Source organism: Callithrix jacchus, chromosome 9 (genome assembly GCF_049354715.1).
Source record: "Callithrix jacchus isolate 240 chromosome 9, calJac240_pri, whole genome shotgun sequence".
NCBI classification, from domain to species: Eukaryota; Metazoa; Chordata; class Mammalia; order Primates; family Cebidae; genus Callithrix; species Callithrix jacchus.
Window position 1 is genome coordinate 30,744,820 of NC_133510.1, and position 25,646 is coordinate 30,770,465.

At 34.3% G+C, this 25,646-nt stretch overlaps 1 protein-coding gene across 1 annotated transcript in view; it reads left to right on the forward strand.

The window, feature by feature from the left end:
• NELL2 (neural EGFL like 2) overlaps nucleotides 1-25,646 on the forward strand; it is a 396,829-nt gene that overhangs the window by 94,696 nt on the left and 276,487 nt on the right. Inside the window, exons 5-10 of the mRNA XM_035255757.3 lie at nucleotides 16,331-16,504; nucleotides 16,594-16,690; nucleotides 19,226-19,298; nucleotides 19,415-19,497; nucleotides 20,427-20,555; nucleotides 21,958-22,060. Of these exons, the coding sequence (XP_035111648.1) occupies nucleotides 16,331-16,504; nucleotides 16,594-16,690; nucleotides 19,226-19,298; nucleotides 19,415-19,497; nucleotides 20,427-20,555; nucleotides 21,958-22,060 (659 nt within the window). The remainder of the gene's footprint in view (nucleotides 1-16,330; nucleotides 16,505-16,593; nucleotides 16,691-19,225; nucleotides 19,299-19,414; nucleotides 19,498-20,426; nucleotides 20,556-21,957; nucleotides 22,061-25,646) is intronic.

The window sequence follows — 25,646 nt, forward strand, 5'->3', positions numbered from 1 at the left end:
GCTCGCCTTCTTCTGGATTTACTCTTTAGTCGATTAATGCATTCCTCCTCACACCCCTGACATTTTAATATAGGACTGTTCCCAGGCTTGATGTTCAGACATCTTCATTATGCATTGTCTGTTCACTTCCTAGATGATCTCATCCTTATAGCTTTAAATCTCATCTCTGTGAAACGGTGACTTCCTATTTTTTTTTCTAGTCTTGATCTTTGCCTGTGGACTTCAGACTCATGTATCCAACTGCACCTTCTTTAGATATCTAAATATCTTTGGATATTTAATTGGAATATCACACGATACATGTTAGAAGTCAAATGTATCACCTTCTTCCTCAAAATTACTCTTTCTCAAACTTGAGTTTTCACCATCTCATTAAATGGTAACTACTTTTTCCAGTTGCTCAGGCTAAAATCCTTGAAGTGTTTCTTGATTTCTGTATCTCTTACCTGCACATTAATCCTGAGAAAATATTTATTGCTCTCCCTTTAAATATCTCTGGAGTTTGACCCTAGTCACCACCCTTCCTGGTCCAAGCCACCCCTAATAGTAGCCTTCAAACTCATCTCCTTGCTTTGGTCTTTGCATCTCACCATTCTCCATACAGTGAGAATGTCTGACACTCCAGTCAAGTTGCTTATACTAAAACTCAATTTAAAGAACCATCTGGTGTCTTTCTACCTGCTGCTGAAGTTATCCTATTAGCTTCTTAGGCCCCTAAAGGATCTTCCTCTCTGCCTTCAATTACCTTTCTGGCCTAATTCCCTGCTATTCTGTCCCTACTCATTGTACTCTTGCCATTCAGGCTTCTTTGGTATTTGTTGAACTTATGAGCTAGATCACTGCCTCAGGGTGATTGTTCTCATTCAGGGTTTCACTAGGCATCACTTTCTCAATGAAGCTTTCATTCGTCATTCTATGTTAAATATCAACCCCTCATAGTCTCTATTCTCCTTACCTACTTTAATGTTTTCCATAGATTTTTTTATTGCCACATAAGCTATATATTTTACATATTTACTTTATTTGAGGCTGCTGTTTTTATCTCTTTGGTTTACTTCCATATTCCTGGCACAAAGAATAGAGTTTAGAACAAAATAGACATTCAAAAAGTATTTGTTGAATGAGTAAATGAGAAGGTAAATGTAATATAAATCCCATTGAAATGTATATGCCATTTGGACTAGCAATTTTATTTCTAATAATTTGTTCTAAGAAAATATTTGTACAGATATACAAAGAAACATGTATTAAGACATTTTTATTAAGAATGAAAATCTGGAAATTAATAAGAAATTAGATAATGAATTATGATACAGCTATACTGTGAAATACCACACATTCACTTAAAAGGATGTGGGTTTACTTTATTGACATGGGAAGACAAAGTTATATTCAGTTAAATGAAAAAGACTGCAAAGATACATACAAAACTGGCCAGCCAGACCAGTAATGATTTTAATTTTCTTCCTCATCCTTTTGTGTATTTTCTGAAAATTTGTCTAATTGCAACCTATTATTTTAAATCAGAAAAAGTATATATTTATGTATATATCTAACTGGACAAGTTGCAACTAGCCATAAGCCTTCACTCTTTTACACTTATATTTCCTATTATTCAGAAATACTTAACTTGAAGTCCATGAATGGACTTTGTAGAATCTATGAAACCCTTATAAAATTTGTGAGCCAGCCAAATTTTTGCACACTTGCTATTTGCATTTTGAGATCATTAAAGCAGTCCATATTCCCCAGTGGGTCCCCACCTTACAATAGTATGCTTTTGTGACCATCCTTGGTACAATAGGAAGGCTCATGTTCGTTGAGCCTGCCACGTCTTTGAACCCTCTCTCTCCATGTCTTCCTCTAATTTGTGCCTGTTTGGTTTCAGTCTCAACTAAGTTGAGATAATGAGAAAGCCTAGCATTAAGCAGGTACTTATTCTTTATCCAATGGCCTGTTTTAACTCCTTAACTCTTGTGGCTACCACTGTGCTGTAGAGTACCCCACTTATTATCAGTGCTTTATTATACCTTTTCTTTCTTTTTTTAAATACCTGTTCTTAATATTCACATGGAACCTTTTGAAAATTGATGTTTTAAAAATATGTGCAATGCCACTTAATTCTTATCTCCAGAATCATAGCTCTAAGTGTTGTTTCTCAGGATTTCTTTGTGTTTTGCTGGCCTTATCATTACAAATAATAAATTACCTGTAATTTATAAATTTACAAGTGGCCATTTTTTCCTTTTATTTTATATTAAGCTCAGTTATGTAGGGTAATAAGATAGAGAGGTTGTTATTCAAGTCATTGTGTTGAATGCTAGGACTTCACTTATGAATTAATTCAATTTGCTACTGATCTTCTCTCTTGGTGAAACAATTTTGACTCCTAGTTATATTATTCATGAAGAAGTTTTGTTATCCTCAATTATTTGGCTGCATTCCTTTTCTTGTAACAAGATTTTTATAGCAGTGTTATTATTAGTTTTGAAACAGCTAAACTTAATTTTCACTTAATAATGTGTTTATTACTGAGAATCTTTAAGTTACAGTGTTGTTTGGCCTTGTTTATTGACAAAGTCTCAATACCATAGTAAATATTTGTTGGAATCATTAAAAATTATTATGAAAAAACCCCTTTTCTTTAGGCTTTATTATAAGAAAAGTTATTTAAAATTAAAAATGAAATGGTCTGTCTCAGGAAGTTGTGATTGTTGGTTACTAGATATATTCAAACTAGATAACCATTTTGTGATGAATATCATAGATGAGATTTAAGCACATTATTTGGGTAGATTCTTGTTAAAATACTTTCTGTCCATGAGAGTCATACTTATTTAAGTTAAAACCCAACCAGAAAACTTGCTGATATTTTAATAAAATGTATAATTGTATTATAGGAAATATAAGTCATGAAAATGACATGTATGGAGTACTTACTCTTTACTAAGAACTGTGCAAAGTAAGCACTTACAACTTTTACTTCATTTAATTGTTAAAATAATCATAGAAGTTTACAACTTTTATTATCCCCTTTTGATAGGGAGGAGGAAACTGAGGCTTAGAGATAATGCATTATACTCTCTTGCAAATGAACAAATACCATTAAAATAAATAAGTTAACGAAAATATTAGAAAAATGTTTCTAATAATTAGGTATGCCAAAAAATACACCCTTTTCTACCTGCTCTTCCATCTCCCTTAACATGTGAGGGAATCACTGGAAGTGGCAAGATGAAACAGCCAATTTTCTATAATAAATGAGGAAAGCCACCTAACTCACTATAATTTTGGCCTTACCACCGTACTACTACACGATATTTCATTGGTTATACTAGAGGCTCGCAATACCAGTGCTGTCTACTCGTTTCTATGAGAGTGGATTAATCTCCTTTTTGTTTCATTTATCTCCTGGTTTATGCATTCATGCACTTAATAAACATATTCAAATTACTTGTTATTCACAAAGTCAGCCTTAAGAATCTAGACTTTATAAATGATGCTTAATTGGGATTACTGACTAATAATAAAAATAGTTATTTATGAGTGCTTACTATGTTTTAGGCACCTTGCGTAGTATGGTTTATCATATTGAATCCCTCTTGTACAGTTGAGGAAACTGAGGCAGTGAGAGGTTAGATGATCTACCTAAGTCACAGGTAGTAGTGAGAGGCTGAGCTATGTTTTGAATTCCAAAGCTTGTGCATGTAACAACTCTGCAATTGTACCATCCATAAGCTACACTGATAATATATTTGACACTAGAAGTACATGTGGCTTTTCTTTAGGTGACTAATTTATATCTGGGCTGTGGCTTAATGTTCTGAGGTGATCTGATTGCTTTCCTATTTAGGCTTAATTTAAGGCAGCAGAAAAAAAATTCTCATTTAATGTTGTGTGCAACCTTTTTGTCAAATGAGACATGACCTTATTTTTATCCTTTGATCTTGAGTTATGAAGGAGGTTGTTAAAATGAATGATGCCCTACCACCATTGCCTATTTCTCTGAAACCTAATCTTAGTTTATATTTCTGCCAATGCAAAGGATATTTGAATAACAAGGACATAAATTACTATAAATGGTGAGCTTTATTTCTGATTCCAACTCTCAAAATTCTGAATAACAAATCAGGGAGACAAGATATATTCAAGTGTGACAAATTATCTTCCTGGGATTTACAATATGATTTTCAATTTAAGGTAGTAAATGCTCATTAAAGACAAAAGGGAAGATAAAGGATAATAAAAATAAAGTTAAAAATTACTCATAGTTCTATCAGTCAAATAATTATTTTCAAAATGTTGGTACATTTTATTCTGATTATATATTTTCCAAGTAGTCACAATTTTAATGTGTTGGTTAGAACTCTTGGTTGAAAGGTGATTTGGGGAGGTTGCAGATGGGAGGACAGTTTGCAGAACTAATGAGAGGCTAGGATGCCAGAATTAGAGCTAGGAAATAACAAGTGGTACCCTTATGGGTCAGCAAACAGGAAGCAAAATGCACAGTGACCTTAGCATAACTGACCAGGGTGCTGCTTCCACCAGCACAGGGAGGTACTACCTGCTCCTCCCTTTCTTGCTGCTTTCCATCAGATTCTATCTCAGGAAAGCTTGTCTGTTGGAAGGGTGTGTTGTGGTCTTGCCTCCAGTTGTACCCAGGGAAGACAGAGGGAAGGTTTGAGGCCTTTCCTTTTTGAAATGAAAATGATAGCAGACATTTACTACTTTTTCTGAGTATTTTATATGTGCTGAGCATTGTTCTGAGTGCTTTATTAAATCAGCTCATTCAAATCCTCACAAAATTCCAACAAGGCAAGTACTATTATAGAGTGGATTAACCAGATGAAACACATAGGGGTGTAGCTTACCATCACTTGGATGGGTACCTGGATGTGAACCCAGTGATCTGGCTTTAGGGTTTAGATGTTCAGCCACACTGCTATGCAGAGCCATGGTAGGGAGCCAAGAAGGGGACAGTGTGGAGAGCCAAGGCTGTGCCCTACTGAGACTCCATCCAGTGGGGGACAGATTTTCTGAAGTGAATATGACTGTTTTTAGAAAGATGATTGGTCAAAGTATGCACAGTGTTCATTATAAATATTTTAAAACTTACAACTACACAATTACCATATTTTCCATGTAGTTTCTTGTATTCATATAGTTTTGTACATCTTAATGGTGACTGACTTTGAAGACATTCTATTTCAAAAAATAACAGAATTAAATAATGGATGGACTCCTTTTGACATGTCTTCCCTTCTATTAATGATAGCTAATGTTATTGAGTACTAACCATGTGTCAGGTACACTTCTAAGTGTTTTATATCATTACTTAGTTTTTCTCCTCACAATTTTTTTGATGGATTACTTATCTATTTCATTAAAATAAAAAACCTGAGTGAATTATGCTAATGAAATGTTACTTTTGATGAAATAATTTTACTCCTTAAAGGCTGTTCTTGTTTGTAGGATGTAGTATCACCCTCACTGTTACTAAAGGCTACTTTTAGTGGCTTAGATGTAGGATTCAATACAGGTGTTATTTCTAATAATATCTAAAACTGGGGACCTGACGGCAACAATTGGGTTCTTGTCTTATGTTGAGAACGACAGATATTTAGCAATGGGATAATGTGTTTGCTGATGTTATTGTATAAAAATGCAAACATACTTTATTATTATAGAACTCATTAGTTGAATTGATTAAATAATGAATACTTGCTATTAAATAAGAAGATAAAAAGGATTCTCTGGTTGGTGTCTTTTGGATAAAAAAACCCAAACAAGTTGGTATTTTGTTCATTCTTTGTAATTTCTAAATGATTTATATTCTTGACTGCTTGATTTACCTTTTTCTTTTTTATCTTAAAATATCAATTTACTTCTTACATATGTTATATATGCATGGACACACAAATGCACATACAGAGTTTTGTTAAACAAAATGTGGTTATAGACAGCTTTATTGTTTACTTAATAGTACACTATGATATTGTTTCATGTCAGAACCTTATTTTTTTTAGAGTGGCGTAGTGTTCTAGAATATGGATGTATTACAATTTCTATATGAATGAATGGTTGGAATTTTGTCACTTTTTTACTATTTTAAATAAATCTTCCATGAGCACCTTCTATATATGTAATTTCTAATTTGTGTTATTATTTGAGTAGGATAGATTTTTAGATTTAGAATTGCTCATTTAAGGTGGTGATAGTATACACATTTAAGGTGATGATAGTTTTGCCAAGTTGCCTTTCAAAAAAGCTCTTGACAATTTATGCTGCTGTAAAACATGTATCAGAGTTTCCCCACATTATGATTGATACTGGATATTATTATTTTCTTAATTTTTGCTAATCTGATTGGTAAATCCATCTAGTTGATTTTTCTTATTGATTTATAGGTACACTTCATATATTGTGGCTATTAACTTCTGATGTATTATGTATTTTATTTTGTCTTACAGAATGTCATTTTTTGTTTATTTATGGTACATTTTCCATTGAAAAAAATTTAATTTTTATGTAGTTAAAATGTAAAGTTAATCTATGTTTTACTTTATGGCTTCTTTTTTATGCCAGTTTCTTTTCTCTTTCAATTTTGGCTAATTTCCTTAATTTTTTAACAGGATTATCTCAGCAGCATACAAGCATGTATAGGGTTTCTCATCAGTGAAAATAAAGAAAAATCTCTTGACATGTCTCTCATTATTTACCTTCCCATTTCTTTCAAAGTGTATCTATTAATTGTCTCTTTCTTCTCTGTGCCCATTCTCTCTTGAACCTACTTCAAGCGAGCTTTTGCCCCTAAAAAGCTTTCTGAAATAGCTTTAGGGTCCCCTAAAAAGTTTTCTTAAACAGCATAATCTCTGAATTTTGCTAAATCTAGAAAGTAAGTCTTCATCTTACTTGACTTGTCAATGGCATTTGATACAGTCGATCACTCCCTCTTTTTTGAGGCACCATTGTCATCACTAGGCCTTTGAGACTCTACTCTCACTTTTTTCTTCTCTGGTCTCCCTGGCCACACTGGTTTCCTTTGCTGCTTCCTCAAAATGTCAAAGTGACTTTTTTATTGATAATAATTCCCTAGGGGATCCCTATGCCTTCATGGCTTTTAGTGTGATCTGTATGCCTGTTACCCCCATATTCCCATGCCCATATGGACCTCTGTCTACCTCAGACTTGTAGATCTAGCTATCCTTTCTATATGTCCTCTTGAATGTCCATTAGGTAACTTAAATGGAACATATCTAAATTTAAACACTTGATTCCCCTTATCTAACTTACCCTTCTTATAGTCTCCATCTCAGTCTGTGGCATCTCTTTTCCATTTGCTCAAATAGAAAACATTGGAGTCAAAAGATTCAACAGCACTATTTTTTTTTTTTAAGTTTTGTTTTTCCAAAACTCTACATCAGCAAATTATATCAGCTCTATTTTCCAAGTATATGCAAAATAGAACCATTTCCCACCAATCTACCACTACTACCCTGGTCAAAGACACCATCATGTCTCCTGTGAATTACTGCAGGAGCTTGATACCAAGCAGTATACACTGTACCCTATGTGTAATCTTTTGTGCCTCACTCCCCTCCTACGCTTCCCCGCAAGTCCCCCAAATCCATTGTATATTCTTATGCTTTTGTGTCCTCATTCATTATCTCCCATATATCAGTGAGAGATGTGTGGGAGATATCTCCCACATATGATGTTTGGTTTTCCATTCCTGAGTTACTTTACTTAGAATAATAGTCTCCAATCTCATGCAGTGCCATTAATTCATTCCTTTTTATGGCTGAGTAGTATTCCATCACATATATAAATTTTTATATACATACACACACACGTACATATATACACGCACACATATACACATACACATTGAACATGTAGAAGAAAGAAATTCAGAGCTCAAATACAAGGTCTTTGAATTAACCCAATCCAACAAAAACAAAGAAAAAAGAATAAGAAAATATGAACAAAGCCTCCAGGAAGTCTGGGATTATGTTAAATGACCAAACCTAAGAATAATTGGTGTTTATCAGTGAACTTTCCTCTTGCTGTCTATCTCATTTCTTAGGTCATTAATTATTGTTTTATAAATTTGGGAGCTCCATTGTTAGGGGCATGTATGTTCAGGACTGTGACATTTTCTTGTTAGACTAGGCTTTTTACCATCATATAATGTCCCTCTTTGTCTCTTTGAATTGTGGTTCCTTTAAAGTTTGTTTTGTCTGATAGAAGAATAGCTACACCTGCTGGCTTTTTGTGTCCATTTGCATGAAATGCCTTTTTCCATCCCTTTATTTTATGTGAGTCCTTCTATGTTAGGTGAATCTCCTGAAGGCAGCAGATAGTTGGCTGGTGTGTTCTTATCCATTCTGCAGTTCTGTATTTCTTAGGGGAGCATTTAGGCCATTTATATTCAATATTAGTATTGAAATGTGAGGTGCCATTGCATTCAAGGTACTCTTTGTTGCCTGTGTACTTTTTGTTGTTGTTTTGTGTTTTTGCTTTTTACATTGCATTTTTATTTTATAGGTCCTGTGTGATTATGCTTTAAAGTGGTTCTGTTTTGACATATTTCCAGAATTTGTTTTAAATTTTAGAACTCCTTTTCACAGTACTTATAGTGGTGGCTTGGTAGTGACGATTTCTCTCAGCATTTGTTAGTCTCAAAAAAGACTGTATCTTTCCTTCATATATGATGCTTTGTTTCACTGGATAAAAAATTCTTGGCTGATAATTGTTTAGTTTGAGGAAGCTGAAGATAGGGCCCCAATCCCTTCTAGCTGGTGGGATTTCTGTTGAGAAATTTGCTGTTAACCTGATACATTTATAAGGTATAAATCATAAAGATATATACTCAAGATAAGGTTATATTGAGTATATATCTTTATGATAAGTAACTGTAAGATTATATATTATTATATATTATGATTATATTATATATTATATATCATATATATCAGATATATAATATAATAATATATGATATATAATATAATATATAATTTAATATATTATAATTATTATATAATTTAATAATTATAATATTCATTATATAATTCATAATATTCATATATTATATAATTATTCATTGTAATTATATATTATTATAGAATATAATTGTATAATATATTATTATATAAAGGAATAACTATGTGCCTACATTTCTAATTCTTTTCTAAGTCAGTATTTATATGGGAACAAGCTGAGGCTTCAGACCATTGCCACGGCACTTGCGGGGTTTCCCCCCTACAGGTGGGGGTTGAGGTTTTCAGGTCAATGGAGTTGTGAACCTGGTAGGATAATGGCTGCTCATGAAGGTTGTCAGGGAAGTGGGGGAAAGCTGGCAGTCACAGGCCTCACCAAGCTCCCATGAAATACAAAGGGGCAGTTTCACTCCCACTGTGGCCCGCCCCAACAGCGCAGAGTCTGTTTCCAGGCGGCGGGTGAGCTGGGCTTCTGAACTTGCTTGAGGCTACCCACCTCCCAGCTGCGAAAGAACGGGCTTTGCTTCTTTCCTCGGCTATGGAATCTGCACACTGGATTTATGTCCTCCCCCAAGTTCTGGCCAGGTGGCTTCTTGCCCAGTTTAAATTGTTACAAAGTTCAGCTGGAGATTTCCTTCTGCCCATGGCATTTTCCCCATGCCTCTGGCCACCCTTTCAAAGGATCCCTGTAGTGCCAGCCAGGAATGGCCTGCTTGGGGAACCATCGAGCTCCCAGGGCCTTTCCTGCTGCTTCCTCTACCCCTATATTTCACTGGACTCTCTAGATTGACTCAGCTCCAGGTAAATTTGGAATCTTCTTTCTCAAATAGACCTTCAGTTTCCCCAGTGGGAATGTGTATTAGGGAGAAGAGGATCTCACTTTCCTGTTTCCACAGTTGGAACACTCACAGTGTTTGGGGTATCTCCGGGGTCCTGCAGGAGCAATCCACTTCCTTCAGAGGGTCTGTGGCTTCTCTAGGGATTCCTGGTTTATTCTTGCAGTCTATCTAGAGCTAAAATTCACCATGCGAGTGTACACACACTGCTCTGTTCATCCGAGTTGGAGCTGCAATCTAATCCTGCCTCCCATCTGCCATAATGATCCCATTCTCCCCATGTTCTCTGTTTCTTTTATTGCTGAGTTTTGAGAGTTCTTTTATATTCTTGATAGTAGTCCTTTGTCAGATATTTGATTTGCAAATATATTCTTTCAAACTGTTGCATGTTTTTCATCTTTTCACAAGGTCTTAAAATGCAAGAAAGTTTCCCTTTTTGATGGTGTCCAATTTATCAATTTATACATTTTATGGTTTCTTTTGCTGTGCAGAAGCACGTTAGTTTAATTATATTACATTTATCAATTTGGGCTTTTGTTACCATTGCTTTCAGTGGTTTAGTCATAAAGGCTTTGCCCATGCTCATGTCCTGAATGGTACTGCCTAGGTTTTCTTCTAGGGTTTTTATGGTTATAGGTTTTATGTTTAAGTTATAAGTTTTGTGTTTAAGTCTTTAATATATCTTGAGTTAATTTTTGTATAAGATGTAAGGAAGGGGTCTAGCTTCAGTTTTCTGCATATGGCTAGTCAGTTTTCCCAGCACTGTTTATTAAATAGGAAATCCTTTCCTTATTGCTTGTTTTTGTCAGATTTGTCAAAGACCAGATGGTTGTACATATGTGGTATTATTTCTGAGGCCTCTGTTTTGTTTCATTGGTCTATACATCTGTTTTGGTACAAGTACCATGCTGTTTTGGTTACTGTAGCCTTGTAGTATAGTTTGAAGTCAGGTAGCATGATGCCTCTAGTGTTGTTCTTTTTGCTTAGGGTTATCTTGGTTATATGGGCTCTTTTTTGGTTCCATATAAAATTTAAAGTAGTCTAATTCTGTTTAAAAAGTCAATGGTAGCTTGATGGGGATAGCATTGAATCAAATTACTTTGGGCAGTGTGGTCATTTTCATGATATTGATTATCCTCTCCATCAGCATGAAATGTTTTTCCAGTTTTTTATGTCCTCTCATTTCCTTGAGCAGTCATTTGTAGTTCTCCTTGAAGAGGTTCTTCATGTCTCTTGTAAGTTGTATTCCTAGATATTTTATTCTTTTTGTAGCAATTATGAATGGGAGTTCACTTATGATTTGGCTCTCTATTATTGGTGTATAGGAATGCTTGTGAATTTTGCACATTGATTTTGTATCTTGAGACTTTGCTGAATTTGCTTATCAGCTCAAGGAGATTTTGTGTTAAGACGATGGTGTTTTCTAAATATACAATCATATCGTCTGTCAACAGAGACAATTTGACTTCCTGTCTTCCTATTTGAATACCTTTTATTTCTTTTTCTTGCCTGATTGCCCTGTCCAGAACTTCCAATACTATGTTAGATAGGAGTGGTTAGAGAGGGCATCCTTGTCTTGTGCTTGGTTTTCAAGCATCCAGCGTTTGCCTGCTCAGTATGACATTGGCTTTGTCATAAATAGCTCTTATTATTTTTTGATAAGCTTCATCAATACCTAGTTTATTGAGAGTTTTTAGCATGAAGAGGTGTTGAATTTTATCGAAGGCCTTTTTTGCATCTGTTGAGATAATCATGTAGTTTTGTTGTTGGTTCTGTTTATGTGATGGATTACATTTATTGATTTGCATATATTGAACCATCCTTACATCCCAGGGATGAAGTGGACTTGATCATGGTGGATAAGCTTTTTGACGTGCTGCTGAATTTGATTTGCCAGTATTTTATAGAGAATTTTTTCATCGATATTCATCAGGGATATTGGCCTAAAATTTTCTTTTTTGTGTGTGTGTCTCTGCCAGGTTTTGGTATCAGGATGATGCTGGCCTCATAAAATGAGTTCAGGAGGAGTCACTCTTTTTCTGTTTTTTTGGAATAGTTTCAGAAGGAATGGAAATAGCTCCTCTAGATTCATTGAGGTTTTCTATATAGGCGATCATGTAATCTGCAAATATAGACTTCATAACTTCTTTTCTTTTCTACATTCCTTTTCCTTTCTTTTCTTATTGCACTAACTAGCACTTTCAGCACTATGTTGAATGAGAATGACGAGAACAGAAAGGTTTGCCTTATTCTTGATGTTAGGAAGAAAGCATCTAGTCTTGTACCATTGAGTATGATGTTAACTGTAGTTTTTTTTGTGGTTGCTTTATAGTAGGTTGAGACAGTTCCCCTTTATTCTTATTTTTCTGAGAGTTTCATCCTGAGTGGGTGGTGAATTTTGTCAAATGCTTTTTCTGCATAAATCAATATGATAAAATAATTTTTATTCTTTTGTTAGCCAGTATAGTGGATTGATTTTCAAATATTGAACCAGCCTGGTATCCCTAGAATAAAGTCCACTTGATTATGGTATATCTTTGTTTTTATATATTGTGGAATTCTATTTGTTAATATTTTGTTAACTTTTTTTGTATACCCAGGAAGCATATTGTCTTTAGTTTTTCTTTTTTGTACTATCTTTTTGTGGTTTTTGGTATCAAGGCAATATAAACTACATAAAATTAATTTATTAGTTTTTCTCTCTGTTACTTTCTGGAAGAAATTGTGTAGAATTGAATGACTTCTTTTAGTATGTAAGAAAATTCTCCAGTGAAACTGTCTGGGCCTGGAGATTTAATTTTTTGGAGTTTTAAAGTTATGATCAATTTTTAAGAAAATAATTATAGGACTATACAAGTAATCTATTTCATATCCTACAAGTTGTGTCTTTTGAAGAATTAGTTCATTTTGTGTCATTTGTCAAATTTTCATGTCTAGAGTTTAGTATTCCCATATTAAACTTTCAATATCTGCCATGTCTGTAATGAAATCTCCTGGTTTTTTCTTAATATTGATACCTTTTCTCTTTTTTCTTAGTTAGCTCATTAATTTTATTGATCTTTTCAAAGAACCAGCTTGTGGTTCATTGATTTTTCTCTATTTTTTTTAACTTTTATTCATTTCTGCTCTTGATTAGGTCCTTACTTCTATTTGCTTTGTGTTTATTTTGCTCTTCCTTTTTTGTTTTTGTTTTTTTTTTTTTGCTCTGTAGGTGGGAGCTTATTGATTTGGGACTTAACTTTTAGTGCTATAAATTTCTCTCTCAAGTATTGCTTTACCTGTTTTTTTTGTTTTGTTTTGTTTTTTTTACGAATTTTGATATTTTATTTCAATTTTAATTTAGTTTTAAGTACTTTTTAAAATTTCCCTGAGACTTTCTCTTTGACCTGTGGATGATTTAGAAATATATTTAGTTTCAAAGCATTTGGAGATTATCTAGTCATTGATTTTTCAGTATGATTCTGTTGTGGTTGGAAAGCACACACTATCTGATTTAAATTCTTTTAAATGTTGAGTTTTATTTTATGGCCCAAGATATGGTCTTTCTTGGTATATAAATCCCATGGGAACTTGAAAGGAATGTGTTGGGTGGCATGTTCTATAAATGTTGAGTAGATCCTGTTGCTTGATGGTGTTTTTGAGTTATATGTTGATTTTTTGGCTAGTTGTTCAAATAATTGTTGAAACAAGGGCATTGAAGTCTCCAACTGTAATTGTGGATTTAACCATTTGGTTTTTTCAATTCTATCAGTTTCTGCTTCACATGTTTTGCAACTCTGTGTTGTTGGTAAATCACATTTAGAATTGCTGTGCTTCTTAATGGATTGTTTTCATCATTTTATAGCATCTCTGTCTGTCTTTGGTATTTTTTTTGCTCTGAAATCTATTTTTCTGATATTTATTTAGCCACTTCTGCTTTCCATTGATTAATAATTTCAGTATATATTATTTTTTATTTGTTCACTTTCAAACTGCCTATACTGTGTATTTGGAGTGAGTTTCTTGCAGACAGAATATGATCATGGTTTTTAATCCCTTCTGCTAATCTCTTTCTTTTAATTGATGTATGTAGACTATTTACTTTAAATAAAATTATATATATGCATGAGTTTAAGTCTGCCACTTTATTTTTTATTTCATATTTGTTCTCTGTTTATTTTTTTGTTATTTTTTTCTTAACATGAGCTACCTGTTTTACAATTTTATTTTATCTGTATGTTTATGAGTGTGTCTTTTTGTATAGCTTTGTAAGTGGGTTCTGTAGATATTCCACCATATATACGTAACTTATGACTGATTGCTCATGTAGTCATTTTACCAGTTCAAGTGATGTATAGAAATTTTAGCTCTTTTTGTGTTTCTTTATCCTAACTCATTTATAATATAGTTTCTTTAAATATTTTTTAACATACATTTAGGACACAAACTTTTGTTTCCATTTTGAGTTAGTGCTTCAATTGTCAAACATACTTCAGAAATCTGAAGAGGAAAAGGAAAGCTTATTGTATTTACCTATATTGTTTTTACATACTATGTTTTTTTCTACCTTCCTGGTTTTCCAAAGTTTTTTATTTTATCTTTTTCTTTCTGTTTAGAGATCATTATTTTGCTGTTCTTTTAAGGTATGTCTTCTCATGACACATACTGTTAGTTTTCCTTTATCTGAGAATATCTTGATTTCGCCTTCATTCCTGAATGATGTTTTTGCTGGGTATACAATTCTATTTAAACAGTTGTTTGACTTTCATCACATGAAAAATATTTTATCACTTCTTTATGGCTTCCATGGTGTCTGCTGAGAAATACACTGTCACTTTAAATTTCTTTTGTACTTAATGTGGAAGATTTTCTGTCTGCTTTCAATATTTTTTTGTTGTTTTTAGTTTTCAGAAGATTAATTGTATGGCTTGATATGAAGTTAAAAAATTGTTATGAATTTTTCTTGTTTAGGGTTTCCTTAGATTATTAAATCTGTTAGTTTATATCTCTTGCCAGATTTGAAAGGTGTTCAGCCATTATTTCTTCAAGTATTGTTTTTTAAGTTTGTCTTCTTTCTCCTCTCTTTTTAGGATGCTAGTGATACAAATGTTAGTTTTTTTTTGTTATAAAAGAGCTCTTTAAGATTCTGTTCAACTTCTTTCTTCAGTGTATCTTCTCTCTATTTGTACATTGGATACTTTTTTTTTTTTCTGTCTTCCAGTTAACTGATTCTTTTCATGGTCACTTTTGTTCTGTTGTTTAGCTTATCCACTGAGCTTTTCATTTCAGTTATTGTAGTGTTTGGTTCTGAAATTTCTATTTAGTGTTAAACAAAATTTTCAATTTTTCTTTACTGAAACATTCTATTTTTTCATTTAAGTCTGTTCATAATAGTTTGTTTTTGTCCGTGCTGCTTTGAAATATTTGTTGGGTAATTCTAACATCCTTATCATTTTAGTCTTGATTCTGTTCTTTGTCTTTTTACAATCAGTTGGCGATGTCTTTGGTTCTTTCTATAATTAATTATTATTTTTACTGAAACCTGGACACTTTTTTATCATGTTCTGAGACTTGAATCTTATTTAACCTGCCTGTTTTCTCTGACACTGCTTTGGCAAGGGAAGGGAGGGTGTCATCTTGTTACTGCCAGGTGGAGGTAGAAGTCTAGATTCCCCAATTGCCTTTGTTGACAGTTGAGGGGGAAGCTGCTTTTATTTCTGAGTTGAGGGAAGTTCCAGTTCCCTATATGGTTTCTGCTGGTGGTTTTATGATTGCTGGATGATGGTAAAACTCCTGACTCTGCAGTAGGTTTCGTTTGATACCATCCCAGTGGGGAAAGGGAATTGTGCTTCATTATTTCCAAATGGAGATGGAAGTCCAGGTTCCTCATTATATGGTCTTCACTAGTGCTATAGGGTTGTGGGGGCTCATTACTGCCTGGCAGGATTAATAGTCTTGGCTCTCAACTTGGCCTTCTCTGACACTACTCTGGTGTTAGGTGCCTCATTTCTGCTTGAACAGGGTAGAAATCTATGTTTCTCAATTAGCTTTTTGTTGGCATGGTTTGGGATGGGGTCACAGTTTTTTCTGTGATGTTTGAATGGAACTGAGAGATTATTCAAGAAGTTTCTTTTTTGCTAGGCTGATCCTTATTTTTCCTTTGGCTAGAGAAAGCAGACTCATCTTGGGGATTTTTTAGGTCTACATTTATTGATATTTCCAGTGTGTGGGCTTCTTTAGCTCCAGTCTATGATATATGACACAAAATGGAAACCCATTGAACTCACTACCATATTGTTCCTTGAATCCTGAATATCTTTCTTTTCCTCTATCTTCCAGATTCTTCTGCTTTTTTTTTTCTTTTTTTTTTTTTTTTTGGTATATGATGTCTGGTTGTACTTAGTGAGAGAACTAGGAAAAATACATCTGTTCCATCCTTCTGTAGGCAGAGGTCACCTCAATCATTTTTGAACTTTATTTTTAACGTGTCCCATGTGGCTCTTCTCTCTGTAGGTACTTGGAACTTGAAAGCAGTGGCCATCGGAATGAAGTCAGACTGCATTACCGCTCAGGCAGTCACCGCCCTCACATAGAAGTGTTTCCTTACATTTTGGCTGATGACAAGTGGCACAAGCTCTCCTTAGCCATCAGTGCTTCCCATTTGATTTTACACATTGACTGCAATAAGTAAGTGTAATGTCCTCATTTTAGGAAATGGAAGATTCTAAGAAATGACTGTCTACTCACATTCCTTCTTTGGTGTTTCTTTTTTGCAGAATTTATGAAAGGGTGGTAGAAAAGCCCTCCACAGATTTGCCTCTAGGTGCAACAGTTTGGCTAGGACAGAGAAATAATGCACATGGATATTTTAAGGTATCTTTTGGCAAAAGTCTGAGAATAAAATGTAAATGTTTTCTAATGAGTTTCAAAAAGTACATTTTAGTTTCTATGGTGTGAAACAAAATAATTTGATTTGTAAGTTAGAAAATTTGTGTCTATTTCTATTTTTTAAAGAGTAATATTTTATTTAGCCAGCAAACATTATTTTCTCTTCTTTTTTTGATGTGTTTAATCTTTAGGCATTGCAGAAATGATCACAAGGCTGCAATCAGGGCAGTTAACATGTCTTCTTTGAATTAATCTTTCCAAATAATGAAGATCTAAAATGTTAACATACAAATAAACTCTCCACCACTGAAATATAACCTTTGATGATACTTTTACAATGATGTTAATAGACGATTGAAAGCTTTCTAGTATATATTATTCATGGTCTCATACTGCAGAAAGTGAGAAAGGAATACACATATGTGCACGAATCTGTCAAAAGAGAAAGCAGCCATAATTTATATATTTTCCTTTAGTATGTACTGAGAGACAACACTTCATAGAATTTCATCATTGGAGTGGCTCTAAAGGACATGTCACTTCTTTCCATATTTTAAAGATGAAGAAATAAAGTCCAGAATATTGCTTGACTACAAGCCTGTAGTGTAATCATTTTCCCGCAGTGACTATGACAGTGCCTACAACATGGAAGTTACTAAATCAAAGAAGGATAAGGGATAGATTTAACTCATAGATTTCAAGGTAGAGTGGGTACTGGCAAGTTTAATTGTTTCCTAAGCAAAATTTACAATTCTATAAAGGTGTTTTGGAAACTTATTTAAACACTGTTACCAGGAAACCAGATACTTGAAATATATGATTCCATCTAATCATAGCCTTGCTAGTCTTGATGCAGGGTCTTTTTTTTTTTTCTGTTTTACTATGCACAAACCTGCATAGAAGGGTTAAGTGACTTGCTCAAATCCAGGAAACTAGTAAGTGACACAAATAGGAAATTGACTCCTTGCTTGCAAATCCTAAAATCATGTTCTTTTCCCAGGTAAGGGATGACAGATATGTGCTGTGAATGCCAAATCTCTTCTCTATTGAATCATGACAGTCTTTCCCATGGAGCCTGAGTGTGGCCTCAGAATCTCCACTCATCAATTATGTGTACAACTTTAGGGGTCATTCTCTTTATTGCAGTCTGTCAATAGTATCCATTAGAGTTGTACAGTGCACAGACTATATAACTGTACTTGGTAGCCTTATTTTTATGTTGCTGCTTCTAAGTGATAGGAGTTGTTACACAATTTGCTTCCATCTAATCCTACCCTTGCTAGTCCAGTATTTGGTAAATTTTTTTAGGTACATTTAAAATTATCTTGATATCATGTTGGTACTGTTATCCCTATCATTAGATATTTTGTTTGCATTTTTCCAGTGGATAAAGTAAAATAATAATTTAATAAAATATATAAAGGCCATGAAGAAAGCGGGGGTGGGTGGCAGATAAAAGAGACAGCTGAATGTGTCTGACAGATCATTTCTGAGCCACCATTGTTCTTTGCTTTAAGACTCCAAGCTGGAAGCTAATTATACCTTAATACGTATGCATATAAATTTTGCCTATAAACGTGGAAATGCTGTGTAAAGCAAGTCATTTCCAGCTAGCATTTAAACAAGTCATGTTAAACGTTCTGTACTCATAAGAACTCATCACTATATCTTTCTGTAGCTGTTTAATAAATCTATTGTCCTTTTTGAACTGAGAAATTAGTGTTAAAAGATCCAGGCTGGGCGCGGTGGCTCACGCCTGTAATCCCAGCACTTTGGGAGGCCGAGGCGGGTGGATCACAAGGTCAAGAGATTGAGACCCTCCCGGTCAACTTGGTGAAACCCCATCTCTACTAAAAATACAAAAAAAAAAAAAAAAAAAATTAGCTGGGCGTGGTGGCGCGTGCCTGTAATCCCGGCTACTCGGGAGGCTGAGGCAGGAGAATTGCCTGAACCCAGGAGGCAGAGGTTGCAGTGAGCCGAGATCGCGCCATTGCACTCCAGCCTGGGTAACAAGAGTGAAACTCCGTCTCAAAAAAAAAAAAAAAAGATCCAAATGAAAAATGAGAAATGCTCAAATGAGCATGCTTTCATGACTCAGTATTTCTATCATTTTCAATAATTAAAGTTAATTTAAAATTGGTATCAATGTCAGAGTTGCTGAAGCCAGAAGTGATTATCAGGTTAATTTTTTAAAGGTAATTTTCAAGCCCGTTAGTGGCTGACTAAAAATAACTTCTCAAAACAACATAACTATTGCCTCTTAATTATATCTTGACATTTAAATCTTAAGGCTTTAAAACCTTTATCAATAGATCAATAGGAGAATACATGGGGAATCATCTATTGTGCCTGATGAATTTCCTTCCCTTTGGTATGAAGTAGACATAATGCATTAACAAAGACTTTTTACTCAGGGATTTTGGTGAGTCTATTCTGTAATGCTTTTCTTCATGAACTTGACTATTGAACATAATTTGGGTAAATGAAAGTAATGTCTTTTTTTTTATTTTTCGCACACAGGGTATAATGCAAGATGTGCAATTACTTGTCATGCCCCAGGGATTTATTGCTCAGTGCCCAGATCTTAATCGCAGTAAGTCTATTAGTTCTTGCACTGTGGAGTTCCCATATATTAGTTGTCAGCATAGACTTAACCAGATTGAACCCCTTATAAATGCATCTTGATCAATGTAGTGTTTGTAATTCCAGCCTGTCCAACTTGTAATGACTTCCACGGACTTGTGCAGAAAATCATGGAGCTACAGGATATTTTAGCCAAAACATCAGCCAAGGTAAAACTATTCAAAAATACAGTGAGGAAGCTTAAAAATCCTTGATGTTCCTAATACTTCCTTTTATAACCATAGATTTTCCCCTTGAGGATATTCTTATACCATACTGTTTGCTAGGACGGACTCTAAATCCCTGCTCAAGGAAAGGCTTATAAATATTAAAATTCTAGCCATCTGTATAACAAATGGCTCAGCAAATCAGGAATGAGACAGATTACCTAGTTTATACATTGCTTACTACAGGAGGATTTATTATTATTTTTATTGCATTTTAGGTTCACATGTACCCCAAAACCTATTGTTTAGTTTTTATTATTATTTATTTTTATTTAGCTTTTCATTACAAGTAAGGAGGCAGGAGGACAGTGTCAAGAATATAGACACCAGAATCATACCAAAGAAATGGTACCACAAATGCTTTCTACCACTATGTTATTGCACTAGGATTATTTACTAATATCGTAAGCACATACCAGGTTTACCTACAATTTCGCCAGACTTATAATTTATTGTATAGCATTTACAGATTACCTGATGGTTGTGTTGTATGGTGTATGATTTGTTTCTTATATAATATAAATTCTGAATTTTATTTTTTTACTTGAGTAAGCATATTAATGAAATTAAACTTTTTCCTGGAAAATGTTTCTCTGCCTTTGAGTGATGCTGCTTTGAATTAAACTTTGATTTGTGTCTTATAAATTATGTTGTCTGTTCCTAAGGCAAGGAGCAAATTTATCACAAAAAGAAGAAGAGGAAAAAATCATTCTTTTAAATTAAAGTCTTAAATATGTTTATGACAAGTGGTTGATGAGAATAGCTATCATTACTGCTACATACTTTTAAAAAATTAAATGCCTGCTGGAGTGTTTCACTTTCTGTGTTGCTGAAAGGATGAACAATGTAAAACCCCTTCTTTTGTGCCACAGCTGTCTCGAGCTGAGCAGCGAATGAATAGATTGGATCAGTGCTATTGTGAAAGGACTTGCACCATGAAGGGAACCACCTACCGAGAATTTGAGTCCTGGACAGATGGCTGTAAGAACTGCACATGCCTGGTATGGCTTCTATTTGAGTTCAGACTAAGGGAATTCAGATGCTCCCACTCTTTAAATATTTATTAAAACAATGTAATCATGAAAATTTCAAGACCCATTTCCTCAAGACACAACACTAAAGTGCCAAAAAACCTGGTCACATCTAAAGAAATGTGTTGCATTATTAAAAACACCTTCTATGCACTCAAGATGATTATGGTTTAGGAATGCTATAAAGTTTAAGTTTATTGGTACACACATGAAGTTAGCAATTTAAACTAAGTAAGGTGATTTCCAAAGAAGACCATCCTTTTATCCTTAATATCTCCAGAGATTTTTTTCCCTCGTCTTTTTATGAATGCATTTTAATGAAGCTAAGTCACATACAGCATTAAATATTGTGTCCAGATCAAGCAATATAAACAAATGATAGAGCTTAGGTTGAGACAATCTAATAGTTTACTAATACAATGGAATACAAATTATAGAGTTTAAATAAATGTGATTTTGCTAATTGCTCACTAATGAAGTAGAATATTTTTTGCATTATGATTTCAGAAATATATGTTCATTTTCAAAGAAAAGTTTAAAGTGAGTTTGGTTTTAAACTTTTAAATTACACATGAACTCATCTGTTAAAGCTGGCTTTCTGGAAAGAAGTCAGAGATCTATGTAAATTAGCCTTTTAAAAAATTTCTCCAAGTTCATCCAGTTTTTTCAAAAACACAATATTATGCATATAAAAAGATCAAAATAGTTCAGAACTGTGTGTGTGTGCACACGCGCATGTGCGTGCACGTTTGTGTGTGTGATATAATTTTTATTCAGAAGCATGATATGTTCCGAAATTTTGTAAATGGGGAGCAAAAATCAAATTGAGTAAAAGATGGAATGTGGTAGAGTGAGGTCAATAAAATGCCTGGGAAAACCTGAGTAGCCAGCTACCTGGGAGCTCCGGGAGAACTTTAGGAATCAAATTCCTTGCGGTGGTCCTGTCTCCAGTTTGGTGTCTCCTTCTGGTGATTGTCAGTACCGCCGCCCCTCCTGGCAGTGGTCTGTTCAAGCTTAAATATCCATGGAGAGACTCTGGGTCTTGATAGTGGGGCTTCCAGGTTGGCAGCAGTTATTCCACAACTCTACTGGTTTGTTGATGTTCATTTTATGAGTAATCTGGGTTTGTTGGGTGTTCCAGGCTTACCCTTGTGAGGCCTGCGATTTCCCTGTCACATCGTCCTCTTCCTTCCACCTATGTCCTTAATGCTGTCCCTGTAAAAGATGGGTCCTGCTAAAGACCCATGATAAAAGACAATAGTACTTATGACATTTCATATGAAGAGTTTAAAATTTAAGGAATGGATTCAAAAATTCTTGAAAACTACTAAACTTCAACTTGGAAATTCTTTAAATATTGTTTCCTTTTCAGAATGGAACCATCCAGTGCGAAACTCTCATCTGTCCAAATCCTGACTGCCCACTTAAGTCGGCTCTTGCGTATGTGGATGGCAAATGCTGTAAGGAATGCAAATGTGAGCATAACTTTTATGATGAATACTTTTTTGGAAAAATAAAGCTCTGCATTAGTAAATATTCACCTATCATTGGTTTAATCTGGGCAAGCTATATAGCTTTCAGAAGTGATAGAAAAAAGGAAGAATACTTCCTCTGTTTTGGTTATCAGCCCTTTTCCATTTTAAAATGTTATGCCTCTATTCCAGCAGGAAAAATTTTTCTTGGAATAATTTATTACATATAGTGTCTTAGTAGGAAAGATATGTAAGGAACTTACTGGAAGGCATTTCAGTCATTGTACTATTTACTGTAAGTATCTCCCAAATAGGTTAAGAATGGTCCACATGGCCCCAATAACGAAGGAAATGGATGACACAAGTGGCCTCCACAGCAGAAGATATGCTGTTCCATTAGCCCTAACAGGAAGTTCACATTATTATAGAATAGTTTAGTGTGGATAGGGCCATGACCTGTATTCAGGAAAAAAAAAAGGCTCATACCACTGTGTGTGGAATCCTTTCTGCCTTTTAGCAGTTATTATATAGTGTTCACTTCTGATGTGAAAAAATACTTTTTTGAATCATTTGTAACTATCTTTAACTGGGTTTTAGATTATTCAATAAATAATGGAAATAATTTCTCTATTTTACTTATACTATAAAAGACTTCACTTAAACCTTTGTTAAAAAGAATATTTAAAATATTTAGCCATTTTTTGCACAAAGGAGTAGTAACATACATGAAAACTAAGTTGTTTTAAAGTTTGTGGAATATATAGAGCTCTGTAAATGCAAGTGTATTTATATGTATACTCTCACAAAGACAAAGTGGGGAGGGAGGGGGGTGGAGAGAGAGAGAGAGAGACAGCAGGTGGAGGAAGGGGGAGAGAAATTAACATCTGCTTTTGCTAGAATGTTATGTTTGCCCAACTCCTTTACCATGGCCATATCTTACTCTTGCCTACACAGTGTGTAATGTGCTACTGCTGGTGAGAGTGACAAACTATCAAAGAAAAATCAGGAAGTTGCTGGGTAATCCATTGATTTAATTCCCTCAGGAATGCATTTATATTTAATTTTATTAGGCTTTACATTGAAGCCAATCCATCTCATGAAAGTCTATTAGCCTAGTCAAGTTGATTCAGTGGAACTAGAAAGGACTGAATACAATTTTTCTTACATGTTACTAGCTAATTTCCTTGGTGAGAAACCATCTGCATTTTTCTGGGACTTCTCTTAATAACAGCAGGCTTGTGGTGATGTCCTATAGTTTTCTTTTAGGTGGTTGGAGAGAGGAAGGAAGAAGGGCCATATGTATATATATGGCTTCATATTCATAATACAATAGCAAGGAATCATACTTTTTGCTTTAACTTCTTTTATCCTTCATTCCATCCATAATTCTATGTTGTTTTTCATGGATATGATAGATCTGCATTAAGTGATGTCAGTTTTATAAGATACAGGTTGATTGAAATAACCGGCCATTGTGAGAGATTCATCAGAAGAGAATTTCAATTCTGATCTTGCCATTTGTCTCTGTTACCAAGAGTATACTGCAGCCTAAATCAGACTAATGCTTGAATTCTTCCCAACAAGCATACAGTTAGACATAATGAAATGATAAAATATTTTGAGATTCATTAAGGAAGAGTGTTTCGGGCAGTCTTTGGTGTTAATGATAGAAATAAACTGCTTCTTATAGAAAATAATTAAAGCTTGAAGTCAGTAATCAGTGAGCAGACCACAACTTAATGAAAAAAAAAAGCCATAGGCTGTCATTGAATATGGCTAAAAAATAATAAGGATAAAGTGACTTTATCTTGCAGTTCACATTTAATGATATATCAGATAAGTACCACGGAATAGAAAGGAATAGAGAGGGTTTAGGCCTATGTTTGCTTGTTATTTCAAAGATTTAAAATTTTAGTTTTAATGAACTTAATATTTTACTAGGGTTAGCAAGACATTTCAGTTAACAGCCGTAGGTATTTCCCCTTAGGGAAATAAGCATTTAGTTCATATGGTGAATATTCTTGGAGGTTCTTTTTGGGAATGAGTCTCCGCAAAGCACAGTTTAAAAATAAGTCACTGACAATATCCAGAAAATGTGTTTCTGAAAAGTCTTGTAGAAGACAAATAACACTTAAAATAAATGTAATAGTGATTTTTTGATTGACTTGCTTAGATAGTACGGATTTTCATATGCATTTAAAGTGCAAGAAACCAATAGTTACACATATCTGTGATGATTTGTGTGTGTGTGTGTGTGTGTGTGTGTGTATTACTGTTGCATGTGAGGAGAAATAGTCTCATTTTTCTATGTTAATTCACCAGTAGTATCACTGTTATAATTTGTGAAAATCTAATTTTAGTGGAGTAGAGATAAATTCCTATGTTTTTTACTCTTTTACATACAAATATAAGCCCTCTTCATAGACCCTGCACTTATCCTATCTTTGAAACTCTTCTGCTCAACTGCCTTTTTAATGACAACAATCAGTAAAATAGATTATTATTGAAAACTGTTTAAACCAATTAATCTCTTACTGTTTCTGAAGTCTGTGGAAAGTAAAACATATGACCTAACTGCTGAACCTGACTCTGCCTAGATTGAAATGAATGAAACAAGTGCATGTGGCTGCTTTTCGGTGTTCTTCCTTTAATGCTTTCAGGGTGCTTCATCAGAGTTGTTTGCACATTTCTGGGCAGTCCTATTTTGCAACTTCCTTTATACTTTCCTTCAGTAACTTCAACTCCAGCTCGTTGTCTGAATAGAGATACTAATGAATAGCAAGAAGGTTGTTGTTCTGGGAAAGAAGTCAGAAGACACCAAGCCTTTTCTTTATTTGAATCTACATAAACAAAGTATTGGGAGGAGGGGCTTAATTCCTGCCTGGACCATTAAAATGTGACTGGAGTTAAATCAGAGGAGATAAAAGCAGAAGGCAGGAATGCCAAGGCCAAATCGTTAAAGTCGTAGTAATCACAGCCATAATGAAGTCATATTGCTTCTCTAGGTTACAAGGCACATACTTTGTGCCTCATTTGATTCTTACAGTTCTATAAGTAGGTATTATCTTCATCTTCCTCATAATGAGAATTCCAAGATGTTCAGGAACAGGCAGTTAGTTAGAGGTCTTAGAGAAGTTCCATCTGAAAGTGCTGTGCTTTGACAGCCTGCTTTCTTTTTCTTTTTTCTTTTAAAAACCATCTGTTACAATTAATCTAAGTGATCTGCTTTTATTGACCAGGAGCTAAGCTCACCAGAGGTGTTTTGGAATCCTAGTTGAGTCTTAGGCATCAGAGTTTGCCTTCACCACTCATCATCTTCCCCTTCAGTCACTATCTCCTCCATATCCTTTATCCCAGTCTCAGGCTCTCAACGAAAAACTAGGGAGATTTAGTGACACATTTTCCTGTTAGCTGTAGAAAATGGAAAGGATAAATATTTTAGGTGACTTTAACTCTGAAATAGAATGAGGTCAAGACATAATTAAAGTACATAAAATCTCAACCCAGATTTAAACAAAAAGAATTATCAGAAAATAATTGGCTGAAATTCTTGGAAATCAAACGTTACTGAAAGTCACTGAACTTAGAA